Raw genomic sequence first — 26,037 nt, 5'->3', positions numbered from 1 at the left:
TATATTGGTGACACATTCATTGTTTATTTCTTTATTTTCATTACTATACACTTTGTTTTCTTTTTCAAAATATAATTGTGAATCTATGTAGTCTAACTGGTAGCCATTTGAGTCGGGGTATGGGTTTGATTAATTTTCTTTCGTTTTTTGAATTGTGTTTTGTAGTAATGCATAGCTCTGTTTCTATTAGTAATTTTGTAATGGTCAGGGTCTGTTTGTTCTACGTTTTTGGTTGGTTTATGTGGGTTGTCCAATTTGCCTTTTTGTAATGGTCCTTTTCTGTATCTTGTGTCGATATCGTGGTCTTCTCTACCTTTGTTTAACTTGTCTATTTTAGTTCTCTTTAGTTCCTGCGTGTTCAAGGTAGGTTGTCCTGCGTATAAGAATATGTGAGCGGGCGTTTGTCCCGTGGTGTCATGTTTTGTTTTGTGATTGTAAGTATAAAGTATAGTTTCTATTTTACTCAGGTCTGTTTCAGTATTTTTCATAGTATTGATTATTCTTATTTTTTCGTTAATGGTCTTATGAAAACGTTCTATATCTGCTACTCCTGTTTTCGTGGTATTTAGCTGTAGTTCCACTCCTTCTGTTTCTAACCATTCTTTTAATGCTAGACTTGAAAATGCACCATCTCTGTCTGCTTTTAATAGCTTCGGTTTTCCCAATTGATTAAATATGCGCATCAGGGCGTTCTTGCATTCTATCCAGTCCTTGGTTTTTATCTGCTCTAGTGTAGCGAATTTTGAATAAGTGTCTATACAGCTTAAATAGTGTTTGCCTTCGGCTGAGTAAATATCTATAACGAATTTGTCTCTACAGAATTCTATACTTGGCGTGAGTTTAAATGGGACTTTGGTATTTCTATGCTCTGACTTTGCTAGATTACAAACTTGACATTCGTTTATAATGTTTTGGATTTGTAGTTGGCTATTTGGAAAAAAGTAGTTTTCACTAAATAATTTCTTAGTTTTCTGGATTCCTGGGTGCAATAACTTTTCATGGGATTGAAGGATTAATTCCTTAAATTCTGCATATGATTTAATGTTTTTTAGTAAAGTTAGGCTTCTAATTACCTTTGTGGTGCTTGGGTTGATAATTTCTTTATGGGCTGCCTGGATTGTTTCAAAATCAGCGTCGCTGTCTATATATAAAGCGCTGTGGTTGTTTACAAAGTAATCTATCAAATACTGTTTGGCTTTTTTATAAGTGAGTGTTTCGTACGAAATATGAATGATCTTTTTCTTATAATAATTCTCCTGTTTTACTTTTTCTGGTCCCTTAGTGAAAATGACTTGTCTATTGTAATTATTTACCGCTTTTTCTGTTAGGGAAATTAAATTCTGGTTGTCTCCTTGGGCGCTGTGCTGTGTAGCTTCAGTAAAGAACGCTTCCTCTATAGTAATCCTGGATAGGGCATCTGCTACATGATTTTCTTTGCCTTTGACGTATTTAATATCGAAGTCGTATTCTGCAAGTCTGAATTTCCACCTTGTTAATTTAGCGTTGGGCTCCTTCATCTTGTGCAACCAGCACAACGGTTGGTGATCACTTGCTATTTCAAAATGTCGACCTAGCAAATAGTGTCTAAACGTTTTCGTTGCCCAAACAATAGCTAGTAGTTCTTTTTCAATCGTACTGTAGTTTGTTTCATGGTCGTTAAGTGTTCTGCTAATATAACTTATGGGGTGACCATCTTGAGAAAGTACTGCTCCTAGAGCTACATTACTAGCATCTGTTGTGAGTACAAATTTTTTCTTGAAGTCTGGTGATCGAAGTATGGGATCGTTAGAAATAAGGAGTTTTAACCTTTTGAATGCCTCAATATATTCCGGGTTTTTACTATCTACTTTTTTGTCCTTTTTAAGACATGTTGTTAGGGGTTTTGTAATCTGTGAGAAATGGGGTATGAACTTTCTATAAAAACCTGTGAGTCCTAAAAATGATTTTATCTCCTTCGGCTTAGTAGGAAGGGGGTAATTTTCTATTGCTCGTAGTTTTTCCGGGTTAGGTCTTATACCTTCTGGAGAAACCATATGTCCTAAGAAATATGTGTCGTGTTTTAAAAACTCGCATTTATCTAATTGGAGTTTTAGATTAGCATTAGATAATGCTTGAAAGACTGCTCTAAGGGATTGAAGATGTTCCTCTAAGGAAGCTGAAAATACAATAATGTCGTCCAAGTATACCATACAGATTTTATTTAATAGTGGACGAAGTACATCGTTCATACATCGTTGGAAGGTAGCTGGGGCGTTTTTCAGTCCAAATGGCATACGGGTATACTCGTAATGCCCTGTCTTAGTTGTGAAGGCTGTTTTGGGGATAGACTCGGGGTCCATTTCTATTTGGTGAAACCCTTTGATTAAGTCAATTGTAGTGAAATAGTTGCATCCTCCTAACTTGCTTAAGATTTCGTCCATATTTGGTATTGGGTATTTGTCTGCTATTGTTATTTCATTGAGGTTACGGTAGTCTATGGGTATTCTGTATTTCTTCTGTCCGGAGGTGTCTGTTTTCTTGGGTACTACTACAATGGGGCTACAATAAGGGGAATTGCTTTCTCGGATTCCCTGATCTAACATTTCTTTTATTTGGTTTTCTACTTCCGTATCTAGTCCGGGTGCGTATCCGTAAGGCTTTCTGTATACTGGGTCATTATGGGATGTTCTAATACTGTGTTTTACGTTATTAGTGAATGTGAGCTGGTCTCCCTTCTTATATTGAAGGTCCTGGAATTCTTTTAGGAGGGTTATCAATTTTGCTTTTTCTTCGGAATTTAAGTGGTCTAGCCTAAAGGAATTATTCTGTGTATCTTATATATGTATTTCTTCTGAAGGAAGGAAGGCATCGATCATTTCGTGCACGTGTCCGTATATTGTAACTGTACGGGGTCCGTAATTTACTGATGTAGTTCCTTCGTCAAGTAATTGTCGTCCTAAAATCAAGTCGTATTTAGTTGAAAAAGGATATATCAAAAAATCGTATGGTTTAGGGAAAAGATTATTTTTGGGTAACGTTACTTTCTTTTGTGCAATGAACTATCTCTTGGATTGGTAATTTGAAAAAATTTTGAGTGGCCATATTTACTGTTGAGCCTGTGTCTTTAAATTGAGTCCTTTGTGTTTAATAATTATGAATTGGCTTGTTCCGAGGCTTGGGGCCGAAAATTCTCAGCCGTTTCAGCTTCTGTTATTAATTCCATAGGAGGTTCAGTTGGCTCTTCTCGTGCCTCTGCCATCTCTTGTATGCCAACCGGATGTTGTTGTGGGGGGTCGTAAGGCATGTAATAAATCGGGATGTTGTTGGGGGGCGGCCCGTAAGGCATGTAAAGATCGAAAGGATATTGGGGATGATTCCCGTAATGCATGTAAGGATTGAACTGTTGATGAGTTTGGTCTAATTCTTCTTGGTAACGAGCCTCATCAAAACTCATACGTGATTGTCCACTGTCAGACGGTCGTTGTCTCTTTAGTGCTGGTCCACCGGTCGTTATATTTTCTCTTGTATTTAGTGCGTTTGAATAACTAAGTCCTGGTCGGTTCTGGTCAAATGTATGTTGACGATTCAATGGTCTAGGTTGAGCTATAACAGATACGTTAGGATGAGGGTGAAGTTGACGGTATTGGTATTGGGAAAACGGATTAGGGTTAGTTCTGGGTAATTGAGGTGGTATATATGAAATTGGTTGGCGAATTGGTTGATACATGGCGTTGTATGATGGTTGGAATGGTGTTGTATGATTATAGTAGTTAGTTGTTTGTCTGTGAGTTGCATTGTTAGGTGATTTAATGGGATTTGAGACTGGCTTTGTATTGTTCTTGTATGTAGTTGCTATTTCATAAATTCCCTTTTCTTGCAATATATTTATTAATGATCTTAAATTCGGAATTTCGCATTTAACTATTCTTAACTGTATGTGAGTTGGTAATCTTAGAATTAATGTTTCTATACTGGTTCGTATTAGTTGGTTATACAGGGTAGTTTCTGCAGTGTCGCTTTCTAAGTCTAACTTATTTGTTAATATCTGCCGTCTACGTTCGGCTTCTTCTAAAAATTCACGAACGTTACCTCGGAATTGGGTATTCCGGAAGTCCTCCAATAGTAGATGATTTGGTCTCTGGGGTTTGTAGTTTAGGATCAGATGAGTCCTGAGTTCCGTCCAGGTGGTGAGGTTCGTAACTCCTAGTGTGCGGATGACCTCTCCCGCGATGTTGCGCTCAATGTGTCCGAAGATGGTGAGCTTCTGCCGTTCGTCGGTCGTTTGATATAGTGCCAGGATGAAATCGATGCGGCTGATGAACGTATACAGGGTCTGTGGGTCCCCGTTGAAGTGTTCGACTCCATTTATTTGTCGTTCAACTTGAATCATATTCGAGACGGACAGCATTATTGGGCTTGGTGCTGCTACTGCCATTTTTTGGTCAAAATTGTTGGTTTCTATTTTTTGTTTTTAAATGTTTATAGTCACTGATGTTTCGTGAGTAGCGGTTATTTCATAATTTTATTATTGTTATTTTTATTTTTGTATTGTATAGTTTTAGTTTATTTTTAATTTATTCAAACTTTATATCTTCAGTTTTTTGTTTGTCTTCATTTAAATTTTATTCACTCTTATTGATTTTTCACTTATGTTACGTTTGAAGTTTATAACTCTCCTCTCTTGAAAACACGTTAAGATTTATTTCTTTTGTTATTTTCCGTTGAGCTTAGATAGAGTTTATTTAGATATATATTTTCTTTGAGTGTATATAGTTTTGTTTTATATGCACTTATTTAATAGTTCGTATTAAAGATTTTTTTTTTAACTGATTGATTTGAGTTTACTTCCTTATGTTTTGTTTCACTTAGATTTTAATTTTTCACTTATTTGGTAATTCCTTAATATATTTAGTTTTAGGTTCTTTTTTTTTTATTTTTTATTTTCCAGCAATTCACTTGTTCGGAGTAACCAAAAAAAAATTTCTGGATTTATAGCTCCGGTAAATGTTGGAAGTTCACTGTTGTTTAAACAGATGTGTGTCACTGTTCTTTTAAGTGTAGGCGTATTAATGGTCAACACTTCACTTTCACAGTAACACTACGTAAGTTCTTTGGCGGATAACACAGATTACAGGAATTAAAAATTTTATATTTTCGCATCAAGCAATCTTTGAGTTATCCTACCGACTGCGCCAGTTAAATAGTTTTTTAATTGAGCCGAACAAATGATCCGTATTTAACTAAGATCAACGCTGAAAGTTAAATTGTTTTTATTTTTCAAGTCGAACAAATGATCCGTATTTAAACTAGGATCAACTCCGAAATAAATTAAACACTGAATAAATTCGGTTGTGGTTTTTATTAAATATCGGTTTAAGACTTATTGAACTTTACGGTATAACTTTCAACTTAAGACTAATTTCAAATGTGAGTGAGATTGAGAAGGGGTTACAGACATAAAGAATAGAAAATAGCTTTAAACGGTAAAATCATGTGATGTTCTTGGATATTTACGTTAAGAAGAGCTTTAGAGAGAGCAGACGAAACTCAATTAACTGAGCGTGATGAGTTGGCGTGAATACGTCACTATATATATATATATACAGCCTTTTTCACCAAGCACGGTCATTATGAATATTTGCGCATGCCATTCGGATTAAAAAACGCACCAGTCACCTTTAACGGAGCATGAGTGACATTTTAAGACCTCTATTAAATAAACACTGTCTTGTGTACCTGGAAGACATAATTGTATTCTCGACATCCCTTGATGAGCACCTACAATCGCTAGGACTAGTTTTCGAAAAACTAGCAAAGACCAACCTTAAATTACAGCTTGACAAGTGTAAGTTTCCCAAGCATGAAACCACATTTTTAATACATGTTCTAACACGAGACTGAATAAAACCAAACCCTGAAAATATTAAAGATTTAAAACAATATGATGATAATATTTAAAATATCATAAAATGATCGATATTTTTGATATTTTTTTTTGTAAAAAAAATTTTTTTTTCCTTACAATAAAAATTTTTTATTAACTTAATTTTTTTTTTTATATTCATGGATTTCTATTAAATTAAGAGATTATTATAATACTCGTTGAGTAATATGTTTCGGCTTCGTGTGTCGCACACTACACATTTAATGGCGGACGCCAACCGCTCTGAAGCCAATGAGCTTTCCGATGTTATGAAGTAACTCATGCTCAAGCGGTAAAGGCCCGGCATTGTTGCCTTGCGGCCTTTCCATGCCTCGATTGGATTGCTTTGCCATGCAGCTTGGGGCAAGCTAAAATATTATTTAAGCTCCTTGCTCTCCTTGTTCTCATCGAACAAGTCTTTTGCAATGGAGGTGTTATGGCAGCTCATGAAGTCCCCCAAATCCTGAGAACTGTCGACATCAGATATCTGTAAAAGTTTAAATAATTAGTATGTGTCCTGTCCGACCACTGCGCTATAAACGTCCTAGTAAACACGCCAGTCCTCAGGAAAACCCAGCCCAGGAGGCTCACTGGGAAACATACCGACGCCGCCAAGTTCGCGTTCTGGATGCTCTCCACCCTCAATCCGAACCCTCTCCTCAATACACCAAGGGACATTGATGAAGCCATCGCACATCTCACTAGAGAAATACAAAAACCTGCGGAATTCGCAAGACCACCGCCCCCAACTACTCCGAGAACACCTAGCAGAGATCTCCACCTCTGGTCCCCGGAAATTGCGGCTCTAGTGGCTGAAAAGAGGCGTCTCAGGAGAGTCTGGTTCTTGTCGCGCAGTCCAAGAGATAAAGCAAATCTCCACGCCTGGTTTGCATAGATGCAGCAGCTTTAAAAATGCTACCACTTCGCTGCACACAAATGTTGGCCAGCATTTACAACGGCTGCTTCCGTTTAGGGTACTTCCCGAAGGAATGGAAAAGAGCAGAGGTTATTGTCCTCCTTAAGCCTGGTAAGCCTGAAGCCAACCTAGCCTCCTATCGTCCAATCAGCCTACTGGCATTCCTCTCCAAAATACTCGAAATAGTATTTCTGCGCAGAGTATTGCCTGTACTAGCCGAGCCCGGATTGATCCCCGATCACCAGTTTGGCTTCAGACGCTGCCATGGAACACCGGAGCAGTGCCACCGGCTAGTCGAACGCATCCTCGAGGCATTCGAGCAGAAGAAATATTATTGCACTGTAATGCTCGATGTGAAGCAGGCATTTGACCGAGTTTGGCATCCTGGACTCATCCACAAACTAAAATCCTGCCTCCCAAGTCCCCATTTTACCCTCCTTAAATCCTACACTGAGGAAAGAGCTCTCCAAGTCAGATGTGGAAGTGCAATAAGCCTACCCAGACTGATCAGAATATCAGCATCAAACTGAAAACAACCAAAATTCAGAAACAACACAACAGCCACAGCAGATTAATACAGACGAGACAAGCAATGACAACCAAGAACCCAATGTTGCACCAATACATAATAATTAAATACAAAGAAAATAATTTGAAATGTCTTATTGATACAGGATCAACAGTTAAAATGACATCCAAAAACATATTTGACTTATCAATCCAGAATTCTAATATTCTTATTCATACCAGCAACGGGCCTCTCATTGTCAACAAAAGTAACTGTATAACTGTACTCTCAAAGATTTTGTTTCCAACAGCAAATGAATTGTTACTTTACCCTTTTTCCGAGAATTACGATCTCTTATTAGGAAGAAAAATTTTAGCAGAAGCAAAAACAACAATAAGTTACCACGATCAAGTAGAAATTTACTAATCAAACCAAACGGTATGTCACCTTTATGGTACTGTATGTCATGGTATTGCTGCAGTAGTGCACATAATCTTTGTTTTTCTTCGTTATTTAAGTGTTCCAAATGTTCCTTGTGTACCTGGACGACATAACTGTATTCTCGATATCCCTTGATGAGCACCTACAATCGCTCAGCCTAGTTCTCGAAAAACTAGCAAAGGCCAACCTTAAATTACTGCTTGACAAGTGTGAGTTTCTCAAACATGAAACCACCACGACACGTTCTAACACCAGACTGAATAAAACCAAACCCTGAAAAGATTAAAGCCATTCAGAAATCCAATTCCCAATAAACCAAAAGAAATAAAAGCTTTTCTTGGACTGACAGGATACTACCGTAAATTCATTCCGAACCCATGACTAAATGTTTTAAAAAGAACATGAAAATTGATACTACCAACCCAGATGATGACTCAACATTTAAATTAAAATCTCAAATATCAGACCACCCAATTCTTAAGGTACCCGACTTTGCAAAGAAATTTATTTTAACCACAGACGCAAGTGATGTCGCTTTGGGAGTAGTACTCTCACAAGATTATATATATTAATAATTAATATATTAAGTATAGACCTTAAGCACTTATGAAAAACTTATACACCCTGGAATACAGAAAACTACAAAGCTTTTCGATGAAACGTACTACTTCCCCAGTTGGGGAAGATAATAGATGAATGCAATTTAGCAAAGACAGAGCACCGTACAACAGATATGCCAATGAAAACTACACCCTGACCAGAAAATTGCCGCGAAAAATTCATGATAGACTTTTACTCATCTGAAGGCAAACATTGCTTAAGTTGCATGGATATTAATTCGAAATTTGCCACATTAGAAGAAATAAAAACAATGGACTGGTTGGAATGCAAAAATGAACTAATGCGTATATTAATCAAGCTGGACAAGCCAAAAATACTAAAAGCAGACAGAGATGGCGCGTTTTTCAGTTTGGCCCTTAAATGATGGCTGGAGAGTAAGGAAATCGAATTGCAGCTTGTCACAAGAAATACCGGTGTGGCGGACATAGAAAGGCTACATAAAACAATTAATGAAATTAATGATTGAAATTCGCATAATCAAAACATCCGACGACGACGAAATCAAATTAAGCAAAATAGAATCAGTACTTAACATATACAATCATAAGACCAAACACGATACAATACACAATTTCACAGGTGCCTGGAACTTGACCAATTATTAATCATATCCCACATACCCATTAACTTTTCATAAATAAACACAATCATAATAATCCCTTACCCTTACTCTAACGTCTCTAAGCTAGAATACACAGAAAAAGAAAATAAAGTTTACCACACGGAAAATAAAGAAGTAAAAAATGAGTGTGTCACCAATATCATTAAACATTTAAAACCAATTTGTAATTTTGAGTCAGTTCACACAGATAAAATAATAAAATACATACATACAAACACAATTATAACCTGGACACCATTTACCATAACAAAAATTAAAACTGTAAAACACAATGACATTGATGAAATGATTCCAAAATTAGAATTAGGAAAAAATCAAAACTCACCACAACAAATAGAAATGGAAGAAGCTCCATTACACGTACTATGTATATCCATCACTCCCAACCCAATACGCTTCTTCTTAAGGGAAGGGTAGTGACGTATTTGCAATTTAATTTATTCCATGAACCATGGTTCCCGTACTGTATGCCGTCTGCTCAGTATGCGTGTTGATAAACAAATTCTTTGGCAACGGCACTTAGCCATTCATGTATACAAATCACAAAGCCTAACCTAAGCAGTTTTGCCTGCTCTCTCTGAAGCTTCTCCTCAACTTAACAATGCAAAAGCAATGCTCTCCCAAAATACACTAACATATTTCTTAAGCATAGAGTCTTCTCCTCAATTTCACTTACATTTAATTTTTAATCTCAAGCTGAGCATCAAACAATAAAGAACAGAAATCGGTCTCGATACTTTAATCGTATTTTTATATGGAAAAAACTTTGATTTCAGCGTTAGACTAAGTTTGTATACGAAACGGTTCATTTGATAGATTCAAGGCAATTTGTTGTAGCCTTTTGTCTGTAACTATATATGGTAGACATTTTTTAGTTTAAAGTGACCACATACCTTTAACACACCTATATTCAATGAGAAATCCAAGTTTGGACTTATACTTAGAAGAATATGATTTTACGGTAGAATACCTTAAGGGGAAAGATAATCATGTTGCCGGATATCTATAGACGAGTTAAAAAATGTAAACCGAATAGTACTAAAACTAACTACCAGATTTCAAAGTAGACTAAAGCAGGGGATAAATATGAAAAAATATAATTGCCAAAGCAATCAATAAAAGCTTTAAAGCCCAACATATTTAAGGTCATTAAATTCGACAAAGTACGAAATATGTACAAAATATATGTTTTTTCAAAAATGAAAAGAAAAACATTGCAAGTTATAAAATTAGTGATTTGACACTAATGGAAATCTCGATTTAGATCAGTTTTTCCAAAGGCTTGAAATGCAGGCCGGTATACACAAAATCAACCAAGTTAAAATAGCACCGTGGGAAAATATCTTTTAAAATATTTCAATACATACTTTCAAAGATATGGGCAATAAAACGTATTGAGAGTAGCCCTACTCAACCCAGTGACCAAAATTGAAAAATAAGCTATATAAGATACAAGGACATACTGGCATTGCAAAAACCTTTGCCAAGGTCCAAAGATATTATTATTGGAAAAATATGTCTCAGTACATTAAAAAAAAACACATAAAAAAATATACATCATGCCAAAAATCAAAAATAGCCAAAGCACCAAAGACGATAACCGACACACCAGAAGAGGCATTTGATAGGGTATTAGTAGATATTGGTAGTAAGAATTGGCCCACTACCAAAATCCGAAAATGTACAAGTACTTAAAAAAATATATATATACGATCCTATCTATCGGTTGACAAAACTGATTGGGACATTTGGCTTCTATACTTCGTCTACTGCTTCAACACGACCCTTTCTTTGGAAGATAATTATTGTCAATACGAATTAGTATTTGACTTTACCAAAACATTTTCTAATATTGATGACTAAGCTAAAGAAAGTAAATTCAGATTAGAAGAATCATATAACAGAGCAAGGAAAATGATTGAAGATCATACAATAACAAATTAGGAAAATTATTACTTAAACCCCAAAAATATAGAAATAGCAATAGGAGATAAAGTTTTATTAAGATATGAAGTAGGTAATGAATTAGATGCTACATATACGGCACCCTATCAGGTAGAATCTATTTTTTCTGTTCCATAATGTTCAGCTGGGTGGCGAAGTCTGCCCATAGACTTTTATAGTTGACAAATCTATTTGCAAGAGGATCGTACGGGAAACTTTGGTCGTGATTTTTGCTTGGCCCCTTGCCAATAAATTCCAACTATTTTTCCAACTTCGTACTTGTTAAACCATCAAAGGAATGTTCGCTCTGCTGATCTGGATGATCCGTAAATTTTGCTAACACTGTTGATTCTCTTTGTTCCGGAGATGATCGTAGCTAACTAAGGAAACATCTTTATTGTAGCCGTCGACTTGTTGACGATGATGAAGGGATGATTATGAATTTGTTGAACGCATTCTGGATGGCGTGTGATGGCAGATATTATTAAGTTCGTCGTTTCTGTAACCTGGCGCACAAATAGTTTCCCGCATCCTTATGTCTTTAGCAATTACACTAGTGGTCATAAGTATTTGGACAAGAAATATATTCAATATATTTGTTTGTAACTCATTGTTTACTTAAAGCAAAATTGTTTAATAATTTTAGTAAATAGGTAGACAATCGTAGTTAAATTAGGTAACATAAGCATATGGATAACTTTATTGTTGATTTAACAAAAATTACTTTTTTACAAATTAGCACTGGCATAAGTATTTGGACAAATTATTTAAATGTTATAAATTGAAAAAAAAGTCAACTAAAAAATTATGAGAAATTAATAAAAAATATACCTTCCCTTAGCGTCTATCACCTTTTGCAGACGTTTTGGTACAGACTGTACCAAAGTGTGGATATAATCTATTGAGATATCCTTCCATAAGGTTTGAATTTCCAAAATGGTTTCTTCGCAACTTCTAGTTTTCACGCCTTTTTCTTTTTAAATATGACCAGAGGTTTTCTATTATGCTGAGGTCTGGACTTTGAGGTGGCCAATCCAATGTGTTTACGCCAACATCTTTCAGAAACTTCGTAATCACTTTGGCCTTATGACAGGGAGCATTATCCTACTGGAGTATGAAGGACTCTCCAATAAATTTATCACCAGAGGGGAATGCATGATTATTAAGGACATCTAAATATTTTCTTTGATTCATGGTTCCATCAACAGGAACCAAATCTCCCAAGCCAGTGAAGGCTACGCATCCCCAAAACATAACAGACCCTCCTAAATGATTTAGTCACTGACATACTGGTGCCACTTTTTTCCGATATTGCTTCGGTAATCTAACAAAATTTTTTTTTTTGAGCAGTGAAACTCAAAAGAGCTCTCATCGCTCCACAAAACATTGTTCCAGAAGGATGCATGCTGACCAACATATTTTTTGGCAAAGTCGAGGCGCTTTAACTTATTTCGTGGAGTTATTAGTGGTATAACTTTCCTAACATTTGTTCCAAAATCAGCTTCCTTAAGTCGTCTGCAAACTGTTCTTTCACTGATATCGATTTCTGCTCCTTCTTTTAGTTCTTTGGCAACCGATCGGGGAGTTTGTAGAACATTCTGCTTTAACATCCGTAAAATATACCCATCGTCCTTTTGAGTTGTTTTACATGGTCGGCCACTACGCGCAACGTTTTTGGTTGTGTGTGTTTTTTTAAATTTATTTATTTGATAATACACCGTTGCCTGTGGAATTTTGTATAAATCAATGATATTTTGTACCGAAATACCAGAGTTATACTTAATTATTTTTTTCATTTTTTATAAATTCGCTCAGTTCCTTTGTTTTCCCCATGTTTAACAAATTTATGAATGAAATAAAACTAGGTAGTAACACGTTATCAATAACAAATGTTCAAATGATCTAAAAAAAGTAAAAAATTTGATATTCCTCGAACAACAGATAAATGCGAACTAATTAAATGTGATGTCTAAATACTTTTGCCACCGCCCAAATCTTTGTCTGTCTAGCTTTCTTATTAGCAGAAGGTAATTGTAATTACACTCTTTGTTTTATCATCAATAGTTTACTTATTTATTTGACTGTTCTATGAAATGCATAGACCGGCAGTCGCAAGCTAATGGTGTCTAAGTACTTATGCCCACTAGTGTAATACATTTATAGATCTTAATTCCCTATGTAACAGGCTGAGGGAAGCGTTTCCTACTATATAAAGTATATATCTTCTTGATCAGGATCAATAGCCAAGTCGATCTAGCCATGTCCGTCTGTCCGACTGTCCGTCTGTCCATATGATCGTCGAGATCCCCGGAAAAGTTAGAACTAGTTGAGATTCAGCATACGGATTCTAAAGACAGACGCAGCGCAAGTTTGTTGACCAATGTTGCCAAGCTCTAAGGCACACAAACCGCACAAAACTGCAACGCCCACATTTTTGAATATTTGAAATGGTGGAGTAAAACGCGAGGCGATTTACTTAAAGTTTAATAACTGTTTTATTTGACATAAGCGTGACATCGTTGTGATTCGTTTGGAAGTTAACACAAGAAGAAGGAAGTTTCCAGAAAAACAAAAAGAACTTATTTAGATCAGTGTGACCAACTTTCAGTATATAGTTGTTGCCAAATTAACATACATAATATTTTAGTATTTCAATACTCCTTCTCAACAACATATTCAGAAACAATTAATTTCAGTTAAGTGCTTGTTTTTCTGTAGGTTTTTTGTTAAAATATCTGATAACATGTCGTTTGTACATATATATTTTACATCAATTTCCTTTTTGGAATAAAGTTCCATAACATAGTGGTACTTTATGTCGATATGCTTACTTCTATTATGTAATACTGTATTCTGAGCTAAACATAAAGCACTCTGATTATAGCAAAAAATTAAAATTGAGTGATCTATCAAAAAACCAATTTCCTTCAGAAACTTTTTTATAAATACTGCTTCTCAATGCAATGGACAATGCAACATATTCGGCCTCCGTGCTGGATAATGCCACCAGACTTTACTTCTTCGACTCTCAGGATATTGGACCAGCTGCGTTTATGAAGACATATCCACTGTAGGATTTACGATCCGATGTGTCATTTGCCCAATCTGCGACGACGTAGCCATGAATCGGTTTACCTGTTGCGTGATAATGAAGCTTTAAGTTTGAGGTGCCCTTCAAATAGCTTAGTATACGCTTGACAGCGACTTCATGCTCCTTATGTGGGTTCACATTTCTTTAAGCCAGTTTTGCAACTGAATGCATTATATATGGCCTGGTTGTAATTGCCAAATACATTAGTGATCCTATAAGTGACTGGTAGTCCTTTTCGTTAATAGGCTTGCAGTTACGATCATTACACTTAACTTGGAAATTTGCCTCCAAAGGCGTTGCTACCGATTTGCAATCTATCATGCCCCAGGTGTGTAGCATACTCTCGATATATGTCTTGTGACCTATGGATATGGCTCCAGTTTCACCTTATCGCTCAACTTCGATGCCCAAGAAATGACTAAGCTGTCCGCTATCTACTACTTTAAACTCTTTGGCAATTGACTCTTTTATACCAATCAAATCATCTTTACATGAGCTTGCAATAAGATCGTCGACATATACTGCAATTATATTAATATTGTCCTTCTCATTGCGTGTGTACACTCACGGCTCGCTGGCACAGGGAACAAAATGCAGTTTTTGCAAGACTTCATTTAGCTTGGCGTTCCACTCTCTACCGCTCTGTTTTAGTCCGTAAAGTGACTTCTTTAGTCTCAAAATATTTCCATAATGTTTATTATCAAATCCATAGGGTTGCTTCATATAGACTTCTTCGCTCAATTCGCTATTTAAGTAAGCTGTCGATAAATCCATCTGATGTAGAAATAAGTTATGCTCAACAGCCAGAGATATAATAAGTCTCACCGACGAATATCTGACAACTGGTGAAAACGTTTCAAAAAAGTCGATACCATATTGTTAAGCACATCCTTTAGCCACCAACCTCGATTTAAATCGCATCACATTGCCATCCTTATCTCCTTTCATGCCAAAAACCCACTTACTACCGATGGCTTTCTTACCTTGTGGTAAGTCCTGTAGCTCCCATGTCTGATTAGCTTCGAGGGCGTCAATCTCCTTCTGAATTGATGCTACCCACTCTTGACTCATTTCAGACCGCGTCGCTTCAGCAAACGTAACAGGTACCTTGACATCTTGAACCTTCATCGTGTTCAAAAAGTTGTATTGTTTTCGTGGACGCCCGGGCTTTCCAGTTTTTATCTTCTTAGGACGACCAGGACCATGAATTTCCCGTTCTTCGGTATCATCGCTCTTCGCAATCACGTAAAAATCAGAACTATCGGCTTCATTAATCTCGCTGTCAATTTGCTCTTCCTCGAGCACCTCAGCATCTTCTTTGTTGTTGTCCACTGCCAAAATCTGCGAACAATCAACTCCAATTTTTTTTTGGCTTGAACTTTCCTGCATGTTTCTTATTCAATGCAATCGCTTTGCATCCAAAGATTCTTAAATGCGATATCGAAGGCTTTTTACCTGTCCACAGTTCGAATGGTGTTTGGCTCTTCAACGAGCTTGTCTCCGATCTGTTGCGTAGATATGCTGCAGTCCTAACGGCCTCTCCCCACAGGGACTCATTCACTCCTTTTTTTTTTCAAGTTTAACTAATTCTATTTATTAAGGTTTCAAAAGGAATCGTTCAGTAATTCCTCTGAACTTAACCTAATGTGTGATAAAGATAAATGAGACCAAGTGGTATCTTAATTATAAAGTACAAAAGAAAGAAAAATCTAGTCTAGTTATCAATTACTTAAAATGTAATATGTTATATTATCCTCCGGGTAAAGAGATCGCTGGGGTGTACCCTCTTCAGTCTTCGGAGGGAGATGGGATCAGCTAGGATAGTTGCTAGTCGGTTCGGGTGGGCCATAAGCCTGTCGGCATAACGGCTGCTATGGAAATTAATCTGATCCCCAAGAAGAGTAACTTTCAGATCTCTTTCGATGACCATGTTCGTCACTTACGAGGGGAGCCCAGATGCGTGACGTGCAGCTCTCGACTGGACCACACGGAGCCTATTAAACTGGGATTTGGCGGCAGTTCCCCACACCTGGATGGCATAACTCCACGTTGGAGCGAGAATGGCTTTGATTAAAAGAGCCTTAGAGCTCATTTGAAGTTTGCTGGAGTGGAAGAGCCAGTCGAGCTTTTTTAGCTTCGCCAGTGATTTAGATTTGACCGACGTGATGTGGGCCCTCCAGGTCAGTCTCCGATCTAGATGAACTCCTAGGTAGCAGTGCGATCTAGCATTGGTGATAGGGCTTCCATCGAAGGTCAGATCTGTGCAGGTTCCGGGTCGCAGGGAAAAAGTTACACAGGCTGACTTTGAGGAGTTAATGGCCATTCCATTTGGCAGTCCATTTTTCGATTGCGTGCAGCCATTCCTGGACTGCGTTGGAGGCAGTTTGCAGTGAAGGATGAGACGCCAGCATGGCAGTGTCATCGGCGTAAGTGGCCAGTAGCAGCTGAGCCGGGGGGACTTCGGCGTTGTTTGCGGGAGATGGCATGTCAGCAGTGTACAGGGTGTATAGGAAGGGCCCAAGAACACTTCCCTGTGGAACTCCTGCGTGAATCTCTTCCAGGCTGGATCGAGCATCACGCACTGCAACGTCGAACGTCCGATTAGAGATGAACGATCTCAGGATGGCATAGTAGGGAGCAGGAAGGAGAGCTTTCATCTTGTATAGAAAGCCCTCATGCCACACCTTGTCAAACGCTTGCTTCACGTCTAGAAAGACGCCGACCGTGTAGAGTTTGTGCTCGAAGCCATGCGTCACCTGGTTTACCAGTCGATGTATTTGTTCAGGGCAGCCGTGGGACTTCCTGAAACCAAATTGGTGTGGAGGTATGTGGTTCACTACTTGCGGCAGTTCCATCAGGCGGGCTAAGAGTATTCTCTCAAAAATCTTAGAGAATGTTGATAGCAGGCTGATTGGGCGATATGCATCGATCTGCGTTGGCGGCTTTCCGGCTTTAGGTATCATGATGATACGTGCTCGCTTCCATTGCCTTCCTTCACTCCTGAATGTATAATCATGCTCCTTGCCATTTCCACAAGCGTCCGGTTAGCGCGCTCAGCAACCCCGTTTTGCTGCGGAGTGTACGGTACTGTCAATTGCCGCTTGATACCGTTTTCAGATAGGAACTTCTGAAACTCGTGGCTTATATATTCGCGACCGTTATCGCTGCGAATTGCTTTAAGTTTTTCACCGGTCTGTTTTTCTGCAAACGCGACAAAGTTTTTAGACGTGGGAAGCAATTCATCACGGGTCTTCAAAAAATATACGAACATATAACGCGAATAGTCATCAATAAATGTTACGAAATATCTTGCTCCACCGGCAGATACTTTGTTCATTGGCCCGAAAATGTCCGAATGCACTAGCCCTAGCACTTTGTCCGCACGATTTTCTGCCATTTTTGGGAATGGTTTCACACAGATTTTACCTTTAGCACAGGTTTCACATGCAATTCGGTCTATGTCCACAACATTTTTGATTGACTTTAAGCCAATGACCATATTGTCACTTGCCATCTTTTTTAGGCTCGCCATGTTCAAATGACCATAACGATAATGCCACTTCCACAATTCATCATTTGCACACAAGTACATGCACCGATTGTTCGAAGTATCAACAACAAAAAGATTTCCAGCTTTTCTTGCCTGTAACACTTCTTCATTTCGACCGTCCTTTATATACGTACTTTGCTTGTGAAAAATCACTTTATACCCTTTTTCAACGGCTTTCGCTACCGATATTAAATTACTTTGCAAGCTTTTTACGTAAAGCACATTTTTCAAATTAACGAAACCATTCGGTTTCGGTGGCCATAACGGCCACCGTACCAACGCCATCCGAAAATATATAGTTTTCTCCTGCAAGTAATATTTTCTCTTTATGCTCTTTAATGTCCGCGAACCACGACCTTTCACAACACATGTGAGCAACTACTACAGTGGAGCAACTACTGTCCAAGCACCACATCGATTTCGTTAAAACGTCATTTTTATTTACACTTCCAAGCATAGTAAACGACTTCTCTTTTGCAGATGTTTCTATTTCATCATTTTTGTCTTTCACTTTGCACTGCGCAATAAAGTGACCCTCGCGACCACATCGAAGGCATTTTTTATTCTTCTTTGCATCACTGTTCTTTTGCGCCGATCTATTTTTCTTGTCTCCCTTTCTACTGGGACGCGACACAAACGCTTGCTGCACACAAAGTTCCGTTTCGTCCGAACTCACTCTTTGTCTCTCTCCCTCTTCTATAATTTTTACTTTTAAATCAGAGAGAGTCGGTAACTGTTCGCGCGTTTCAATCTATACCACGAAATTTTCGAATTTCTTACCGAGTCCCGACAGCATCAAAATAGTAAGAATATCTTCAGAAATGTCCATATCAATGTCCATATCGTCTTTCGACGATATCCACAAAATCATTTATGTAATTTTGTACGCACGCACTTTCCGACAAACTCAACCGGAGTATTTTCCTGAACAAGGTAATTTTCCTGGCGGGTCCACGAGGCTTGTACACAGCTGCAAGCTTGTCCCAAGCTTCTTTAGAACTAGCGCAGTTTTTAATCAAATTAATTTCTGAAGCCTTCACGCACAGCAATATTGTTGCTAGTGCTTTTTCGTCTAGTTCGTCGAATTGGGCTCCTTGCTCAGCTGTATCACCCTCCTGCTTCACGCGTCTTCCGCACACCAACGACCACATACCCGAGTGCACCAATACACTCTTTATTTGCACCGACCATACTGCGTAATTTTCGACGTCCAGTTTGTCAATCGCACACAGCCCTTGTCAGCTCATGTTTATAAAAAATGTTCAAGCTAATTATATACTACTCCTGAGCCCATAACCTATTTGAAATGGTGGAGTAAAACGCGAGGCGATTTAGTTGAAGTTTAATAACTGTTTTATTTGACATAAGCATGACACCGTTGTGAGTCGTTTGGAAGTTAACACAAGAAGAAGGAGGTTTCCAGAAAAACAAAAGGAACTTATTCAGATCAGTGTGACCAACTTTCAGTATATAGTTGTTGCCAAATTAACATACATAATATTTTAGTATTTCAATATTGAAAAATTGGCTGATATTTTTTCGTATTAGTCTTGTAAATTTCTATCGATTTGCAAAAAAACTTTTTGCCACGCCCACTCCAACGCCCTAAAACTGCCCAAAGGCGCTGCGTACACATTTTTGAAAATGTTTTGGATATATTTTTATAATTTTATTAGTCTTGTAAATTCCTATTTATATGTCAAAAAACTTCGTGCCACGCCCACTCTAACCCCCTAAAGCCGCCAAACAGGTCACGCCCACACTATTAAACAGTTTTTAATTTTATTCTCATTTTTTTTCCCAGTATCTATCGATATCCCAGAAATGTGATAAAACATTGCGTTCGCATTCAGACTATCTGAGTAGTATTGCATTCTCTCTTGTTTATTATATATTTATTTTCTTTTATCATATTTCTGACAGTACTAATTTCTTACAGACCCACCATACATCTCCAGCTTGCGAAACACATGGGCCTTTGTCTTGCCGAAAATTTCTTATTATTTCATTAATCCCTGGAGAATGTTGCTGTCAGAATACCAAGAAATACAAAATTAAAGAAAAATAAAGTTTTGTTCTAATTTGAAACGTATTAATCAATCATGCTTATATATTTTTTGTTATACGATATATTGTTCCGTTAAAAGAGATCTAGATCCGGACATCAAGGAATGGAAACGAGCCTGCTGCAAGGTCAAGTCGTTGAGCATTAAGAGTTTTAATTTTAATAATTAGTCAAAATGTCAATATAAAAGCATTTCTGTATAATTTTAATAAGTTGCGCTGTAATATGTAGTATGAAGGAATGTAAGGATTGGAAATGATCTATGCTATACAAACTCGAAATAATAATATAGTGCTGAGGTACATATACACTAGTTGGCATAAATATTTTGACAAAATAAACGTTAAGCATTTAAACAGTAAAACTTTAAAATGGCTTGATATGATAATAATGATTATTTTTAGAAACTTAAAAACATACAAGCAATTTAATGAAATTTGATGATTTTTTTGTTGTGGCATAATATTATTATTTTTTTATTGGCATTATTTTGACAAGCTCATTTTATTTTGACAATGGCTCAATTTTTGACAGACGGGACGTATTTTTAACCTTTTCAGAGTTGGCAATCTCAAAAAAAAAAATTTTACGGGTTATACTCGTAAAATTTTAGATCTGTCCGTAAAATACTTTTCCTGAACGACTTTGGCTTGTGTTCCTTTGCAAATCGAAACCTGTTAAGCTTGTTAATTTTTAATATGTCCGTCACATCCTTAGCAATATATGTGTATTCATGTCCTGTTTCTTTAAAAGTTTCCAGACTGTGCGTTCACTGATCGCCTTACGTTCACTTTTCGGAAGGCCGTCAGTCAGATTCCACTGAGTTGCAATGGCTTGTGGTTTTGGAATAGGATTTTTTTTAAATTCCCGTATAAGGATTTTTTTGTCAGGGAAAGTTTTTTCTACGTAGATCCTGTTCTTTTTAAGTTTTTTAAATCATTATGTTTTTCAAACTTTTTAACCCTTACCCTTAATTGTGATCAATTTCTATGTTTTTAGAGCTAACTGTAAGCGCGCCTTTTGTTTTTATCTGCTTAATCTTTATGCTTTATGCGTCTACTCTAAATATGAAAAGCAAAAAACGCATTAGCAGATTAGTTGCAGAAAATATTTGCAATAAACAGCACGCGCATCACAATAATTATTGTTTCTATATTCGGTGGAACTTTTGAAATTAGTAATTAACTTTTATAATACTTTAAAAAGAACCTAAAGTATAAACAAATAATTATTTAGCAAATAGTTAACTAGACAGTGATATAGTTAAACTTAGTTAACAGTGAACAATAAGTACGTAAATAATTTTCAATGTTGATAAGTTGCTTGCGAGCAACCTTGGGCATTCGTGGTAATAATTTTTGTTTGTATTTAGGTATTGAATTGAACGGGCTTTAAACTTTGATTGGGTTGTTTCTACTGACGAAGAAAGTGGTGATGAGATGAAAGACATTTCTACGGTACTGGAGAAGAATTTAGAAGGAATTCTGGAAAGGGGAGAAAGTATCGAAATTGACCTTCTGGAAAATACAGTGATTGAAGGATTTGAACCTGACTCTTGCGTTGTTGTTGACAGTTGCTTGGAAAAAATTGATCCAAAGACGCTAAAGTGGAGAACAAGGCCGTTTGTAGCTCCAGAGAGTATTTGGGAAGATGACAAAACTTTTGATGTCGGGGAGATAAAGACGTCAGTGGAGTTCTTCTACACATTTTTTGATACTCAGCTAATTCATTTAATGGCATGGCAAACTGATATATATAGTTTTTCAGGAGCACGGTATTGAACTTAAATGTACTGATGAGGAAATCAAACGCTACATTAGCATTTTATTCTACTTGGGTGTTTTAAAACTACCGCAACTCAGAATGGAATGGTCAAAGGATTTAAAGCTTACCGCAATAACTGATTCAATGCCGCGTGGGAGATTTCAAAAAATAAAAAAATTCTTACATTTCAACGACAACGCCAAACAATTAAAAAAAGGAGATTCCAACTATGATAAATAAGATCCGCCCTTTGATCAGAATTCTCAAAGAAAATTTTGGAAAACTACCTCAGGAAAAGCATTGGCTTTATTTTTATTATTATTATTGCTTTTTTTTTGCAGGTGGATCCACGTTTAAGCAATATAATCCAGCTATACCTCATAAATGGGGCCTTAAAATGTTTACGCGGGCTGGAATATCTGGATTAGTTTATTATTTTTTTTTTATTTATTTTTTTTTTTAACGCACGGGTCCCACGGCCACACCTCCCGCCCAACCGACCGAAGGGCGCTGCCGTGTATCGTACGGCTCGATTCGCGAGAAGATATAGACGCGATATAAAAAAGAGAACAGGGACGAGGAAATGAATATAATGTAAAATAACTATCTTAAATATTAGTGTTAGTAGGATCTAAATATGTAATAGAAAAGTTAAAATCGATTGCTTTAAGAGCGGTAGAGAGTCAAGATTACAAGAGTCAAGATTTATTATTATTATTGCTTTTTTTTTGCAGGTGGATCCACGTTTAAGCAATATAATCCAGCTATACCTCATAAATGGGGCCTTAAAATGTTTACGCGGGCTGGAATATCTGGATTAGTTTATTATTTTTTTTTTATTTATTTTTTTTTTTAACGCACGGGTCCCACGGCCACACCTCCCGCCCAACCGACCAAAGGGCGCTGCCGTGTATCGTACGGCTTGATTCGCGAGAAGATATAGACGCGATATAAAAAAGAGAACAGGGACGAGGAAATGAATATAATGTAAAATAACTATCTTAAATATTAGTGTTAGTAGGATCTAAATATGTAATAGAAAAGTTAAAATCGATTGCTTTAAGAGCGGTAGAGAGTCAAGATTACAGATAAAGTCTATTATAGTCAGAACATAAAACTCTGTAAGGGTCATGCAACTCATAGTTAGATATACAATGATTTAAGATAAGGGGTATATAGTTTCTAGTGAATCTACTTGGAACCGAGAAGTTAAGCCGACTAATCAAGTCGGGACTCTCTCAACGAATAAGCTTACAAATAAAGACTGTTCCAAGCATAGTTCTACGGTTAGCTAGGGACGGTAAATAAATTAAAAGTAGTCTACTGGAATAAGGAGGTAATATTCGGTTTGCATCCCAATTTAGGCGCCGCAAGGCAAAAAGTAAGAAGTTTTTTTGAACCGATTTAATGCGGTCCGAGTGGACTGCGTATTGTGGACTCCAAACAGGTGATCCGTACTCGAGAATCGGACGGACTAACGAAATAAATAAGGTTTTAGTCAAGTAAGGGTCATCAAATTCCTTAGACCACCTTTTTATAAAACCAAGCACCCTGGCCTTATTGACAATAGACGAAATATGGTCAGAAAATTTTAGTTTTGGGTCCAGAAGAACACCAAGATCATCAACTCGTGTTATTCTGTCCAAAGAGCACCCACTTAGAGTGTAAGTCGTGCGTATTGGGTTGGCACGACAAAAGGTCATAACTTTACACTTGGAGCCATTTAAGTCTAATATGTTATCACGGCACCATATTTGAAATCGGTCTAGATCGGATTGTAAGTCGAAATGGCACGAAGTGTCCTTGTACTGGAGGCATAATTTAACATCGTCTGCGTACATCAGTACACGTGAATGTTTTATTATTAAGGGGAGGTCGTTAATGAATAATGAATAAAAAGAAGCGGACCAAGATGGCTCCCTTGTGGGACACCGGATGTGACTCGGAGAATAGAAGATAAAGAATTTTTAAAGAGGACTTGTTGTGTCCTACCATTCAGATAGCTTGAAATCCAATTTAGAAGATCAACAGGGAAACCTATAAGATCAAGTTTTCTTATTAGAAGGTTATGATAAACAGAGTCAAATGCTTTACTTAAATCAGTGTAGATGACATCTATTTGAAGATTATTTTTGAAACCCTGTATTACGAAAGAAGTTAGCTCCAAGAGGTTAGTGGTTGTAGGTCTGCGTTTCATAAAACCGTGTTGACACGGTGATATGATTGATCTACAAAGGTGCTGCAAATGAGGAGTGATAACATTTTCGAAAAGTTTTGTGATAGCCGACAATTTAGAGATTCCTCTGTAATTGCTTGCATCCAGTTTGCTACCTTTTTTGTGAGGAGGAATCACAAGGGACTCCTTCCATATATGAGGGAATTGTGAAGATTCCAAAGATAAGGTAAACAGTTTCAGTAGAGGCGTGCACAAGGCTTCCGCACAGAATCTGAGCACACAGCCAGGGATTCCATCGGGACCTGGCGAATAGACCGGTTTAACACGCTGAAGATCGTTAAGCAGTGAGCTTTCGTTTATAGTGAGGCAAAATATTAGATTCGACTTAGATACCGCATAAGAGTATGGCTGTTCGGAATGAGGTAAAGTTGAATATGTTGTTTGAAAAAACTTGGCGAATAGATCGGCTATTGCCTGATCCGATGTAACCGTGGTGTTTTACAGTGTGGGAGTGTGTCAACTCTTTATTAAACCAAGGAGGTTTAGAGATTGACGGATAGTACATCGGAACACAAGAGTCAAAAAATGATTTAATTGCAGTATAAAACATATTAATCGCATCCGCCATTATGTTGCAGGAGTAAAGATCGGACCAGTTAAAGCCAGCTACAAAATTGTTAAGCCTCCGAAAATTTGCCTTGCGAAAACAGGGAATTCGCTTTGTTGACTTCTCTGAATTTACTTTTAATACCGTACCTATGTCGATTGCCACCTCGAAAGTAGGATGATATGGATCTTCAGGTTGAGTAAGAGGTACTACCCAGAAACACACTTTCAGGACTTGTTACAAAACATAGATCCAAAAATCGACCAAGAGAATTTTGAATATAATTAACTTGCGACAGCGATAAGTCGAGCAAGCCGTCAATAAAGTCATGTTGTGCTAAAAAGAGAAGGATATTCGATTGTTTTTCTGGGGACCAAATTGTGCCAGGTATATTAAAATCACCTAGAACTACCAATTGGTCCCTGTCAGACAGTTTATTCAAGATGGACTGGATAGCGGACAGATGATTCTGATATTCTGGGAATTCAGAAGATGGCGGAATATAGGAGCACGTAATATAAACTGATCTGTCGGAAAAAGACAGCTTTACACATAAGAATTCCGAGTTACGGGAATCGTCCAAAAGTAACTCCTCCGACGCGGGGTAGATCTAACCGCAATTAAGACTCCACCTCCCCGTCTGGAGGGACGGTCAAACCTATATATAGTGTACATACCTGGGAAGACTTCGGAGTTAAGTATCTCCGTCTTTAACCAAGTCTCTGTGAGCACTATAATATGGGATGCAAATGAAAGACTATCACAATACAATTTGATTAATTTGCTACGCAAGCCTCTAATATTTTGATAGGAGATAGTAATATTCGTTGTTTGTTTTTTGTAGAGGAAGAAGATGAAGAGGCGGATGGTGCAGTGGTCTGACCAAATGAGGGAAGTTTAATTCCCACGGCCCCCATTTTCCTATTTTTGATCTTAGCTTCAAACTCTTTTACCACCATACTATCCGGCCAAAAATCACCCGAACATATGGTCGAAAAGAGCTCGTTTGGGACAGTTATCTTGAAAGATGATATGTCCCTAGCGTAAGAGAAGTTAAATTTTTCCACTTTTATATTATCGGCTTTTGTTTTGTCTTGTATATAAGACAATACATCCGACGATGTTTGATCAGGGGAAAGCCGAGAAACGAAAATTTGTTTCTTTAGTGGAACCACCGCGAGGGGTTTTGTGCCGGTAGTCCGGACCCAATATTCCCTTGTGGTGGTAAACTAAGCGAGACAGGTGGAATCATTGGTTGAGAAGCCTTAGGCAGCCTACCACCAGCAGCTTTTTTGCGCTTTGGAGAATCATCTAATAGCTTAAGGCCATTAAACTGTGCATTAAGCGCGGAAAGAAGATCATCGGCTCGACGAAAACTATCTCTAGCTACGCCAAAACTGTTGATCAGTTCTTTCAAGCCACCTTTAGTTTGGCGCATAAACGATTTCATCTCGTTCGCAACCACAAGGCAAGCATCACAACAGTAATTTAGATTTTTACCCTTTGCTAGGACATCACTTGTACGGCCATTAAAACCAGCGCACTTAGTATGCACCATTCTATCACATAGCCAACAAGTCATTTTTGGCTGCTCAGGTTTTATAACCTGGCAACAATTTTTATAAAAGCAGACAACATTTACGGTTTCCATGTTTAACTGAAATCAGACGTGCGTGCACGAAAACACAAAACCAAAACTTTCAAGCCAGCTGTTAAAAGAACCGCACGAGAGCAGTCTGCACGCTGAGAAATTTAGATTTTGTGTGGGAGAGCGAAGGAGAGAGAGAGAGAGTGAGAGCGAAAAGTGCAGTTTATGTGCATGCAAAAAAC

The 26,037-nt window shown here is 37.5% G+C and overlaps 1 protein-coding gene across 3 annotated transcripts in view; it reads left to right on the top strand.

Annotated features, from left to right (window-relative positions):
- Positions 1–19,687, top strand: part of LOC27207406 — a 95,940-nt gene extending 76,253 nt beyond the window's left edge. For all 3 annotated transcript variants that reach the window (XM_016183095.3, XM_044922438.1, XM_016183096.3), the window contains one exon: positions 19,535–19,687. Coding sequence is in view for 1 of the 3 variants with exons in the window: in XM_016183096.3 (XP_016025992.2) it covers positions 19,535–19,663 (129 nt within the window). In the remaining 2 variants the exon portion in view is untranslated. The remainder of the gene's footprint in view (positions 1–19,534) is intronic.
- The last annotated feature ends 6,350 nt before the right edge of the window (positions 19,688–26,037 follow it).

The sequence above is a fragment of the Drosophila simulans genome, chromosome 2R (genome assembly GCF_016746395.2).
Source record: "Drosophila simulans strain w501 chromosome 2R, Prin_Dsim_3.1, whole genome shotgun sequence".
Lineage (NCBI taxonomy): Eukaryota > Metazoa > Arthropoda > Insecta > Diptera > Drosophilidae > Drosophila > Drosophila simulans.
This window is presented reverse-complemented; position numbering and strand designations above follow the sequence as displayed.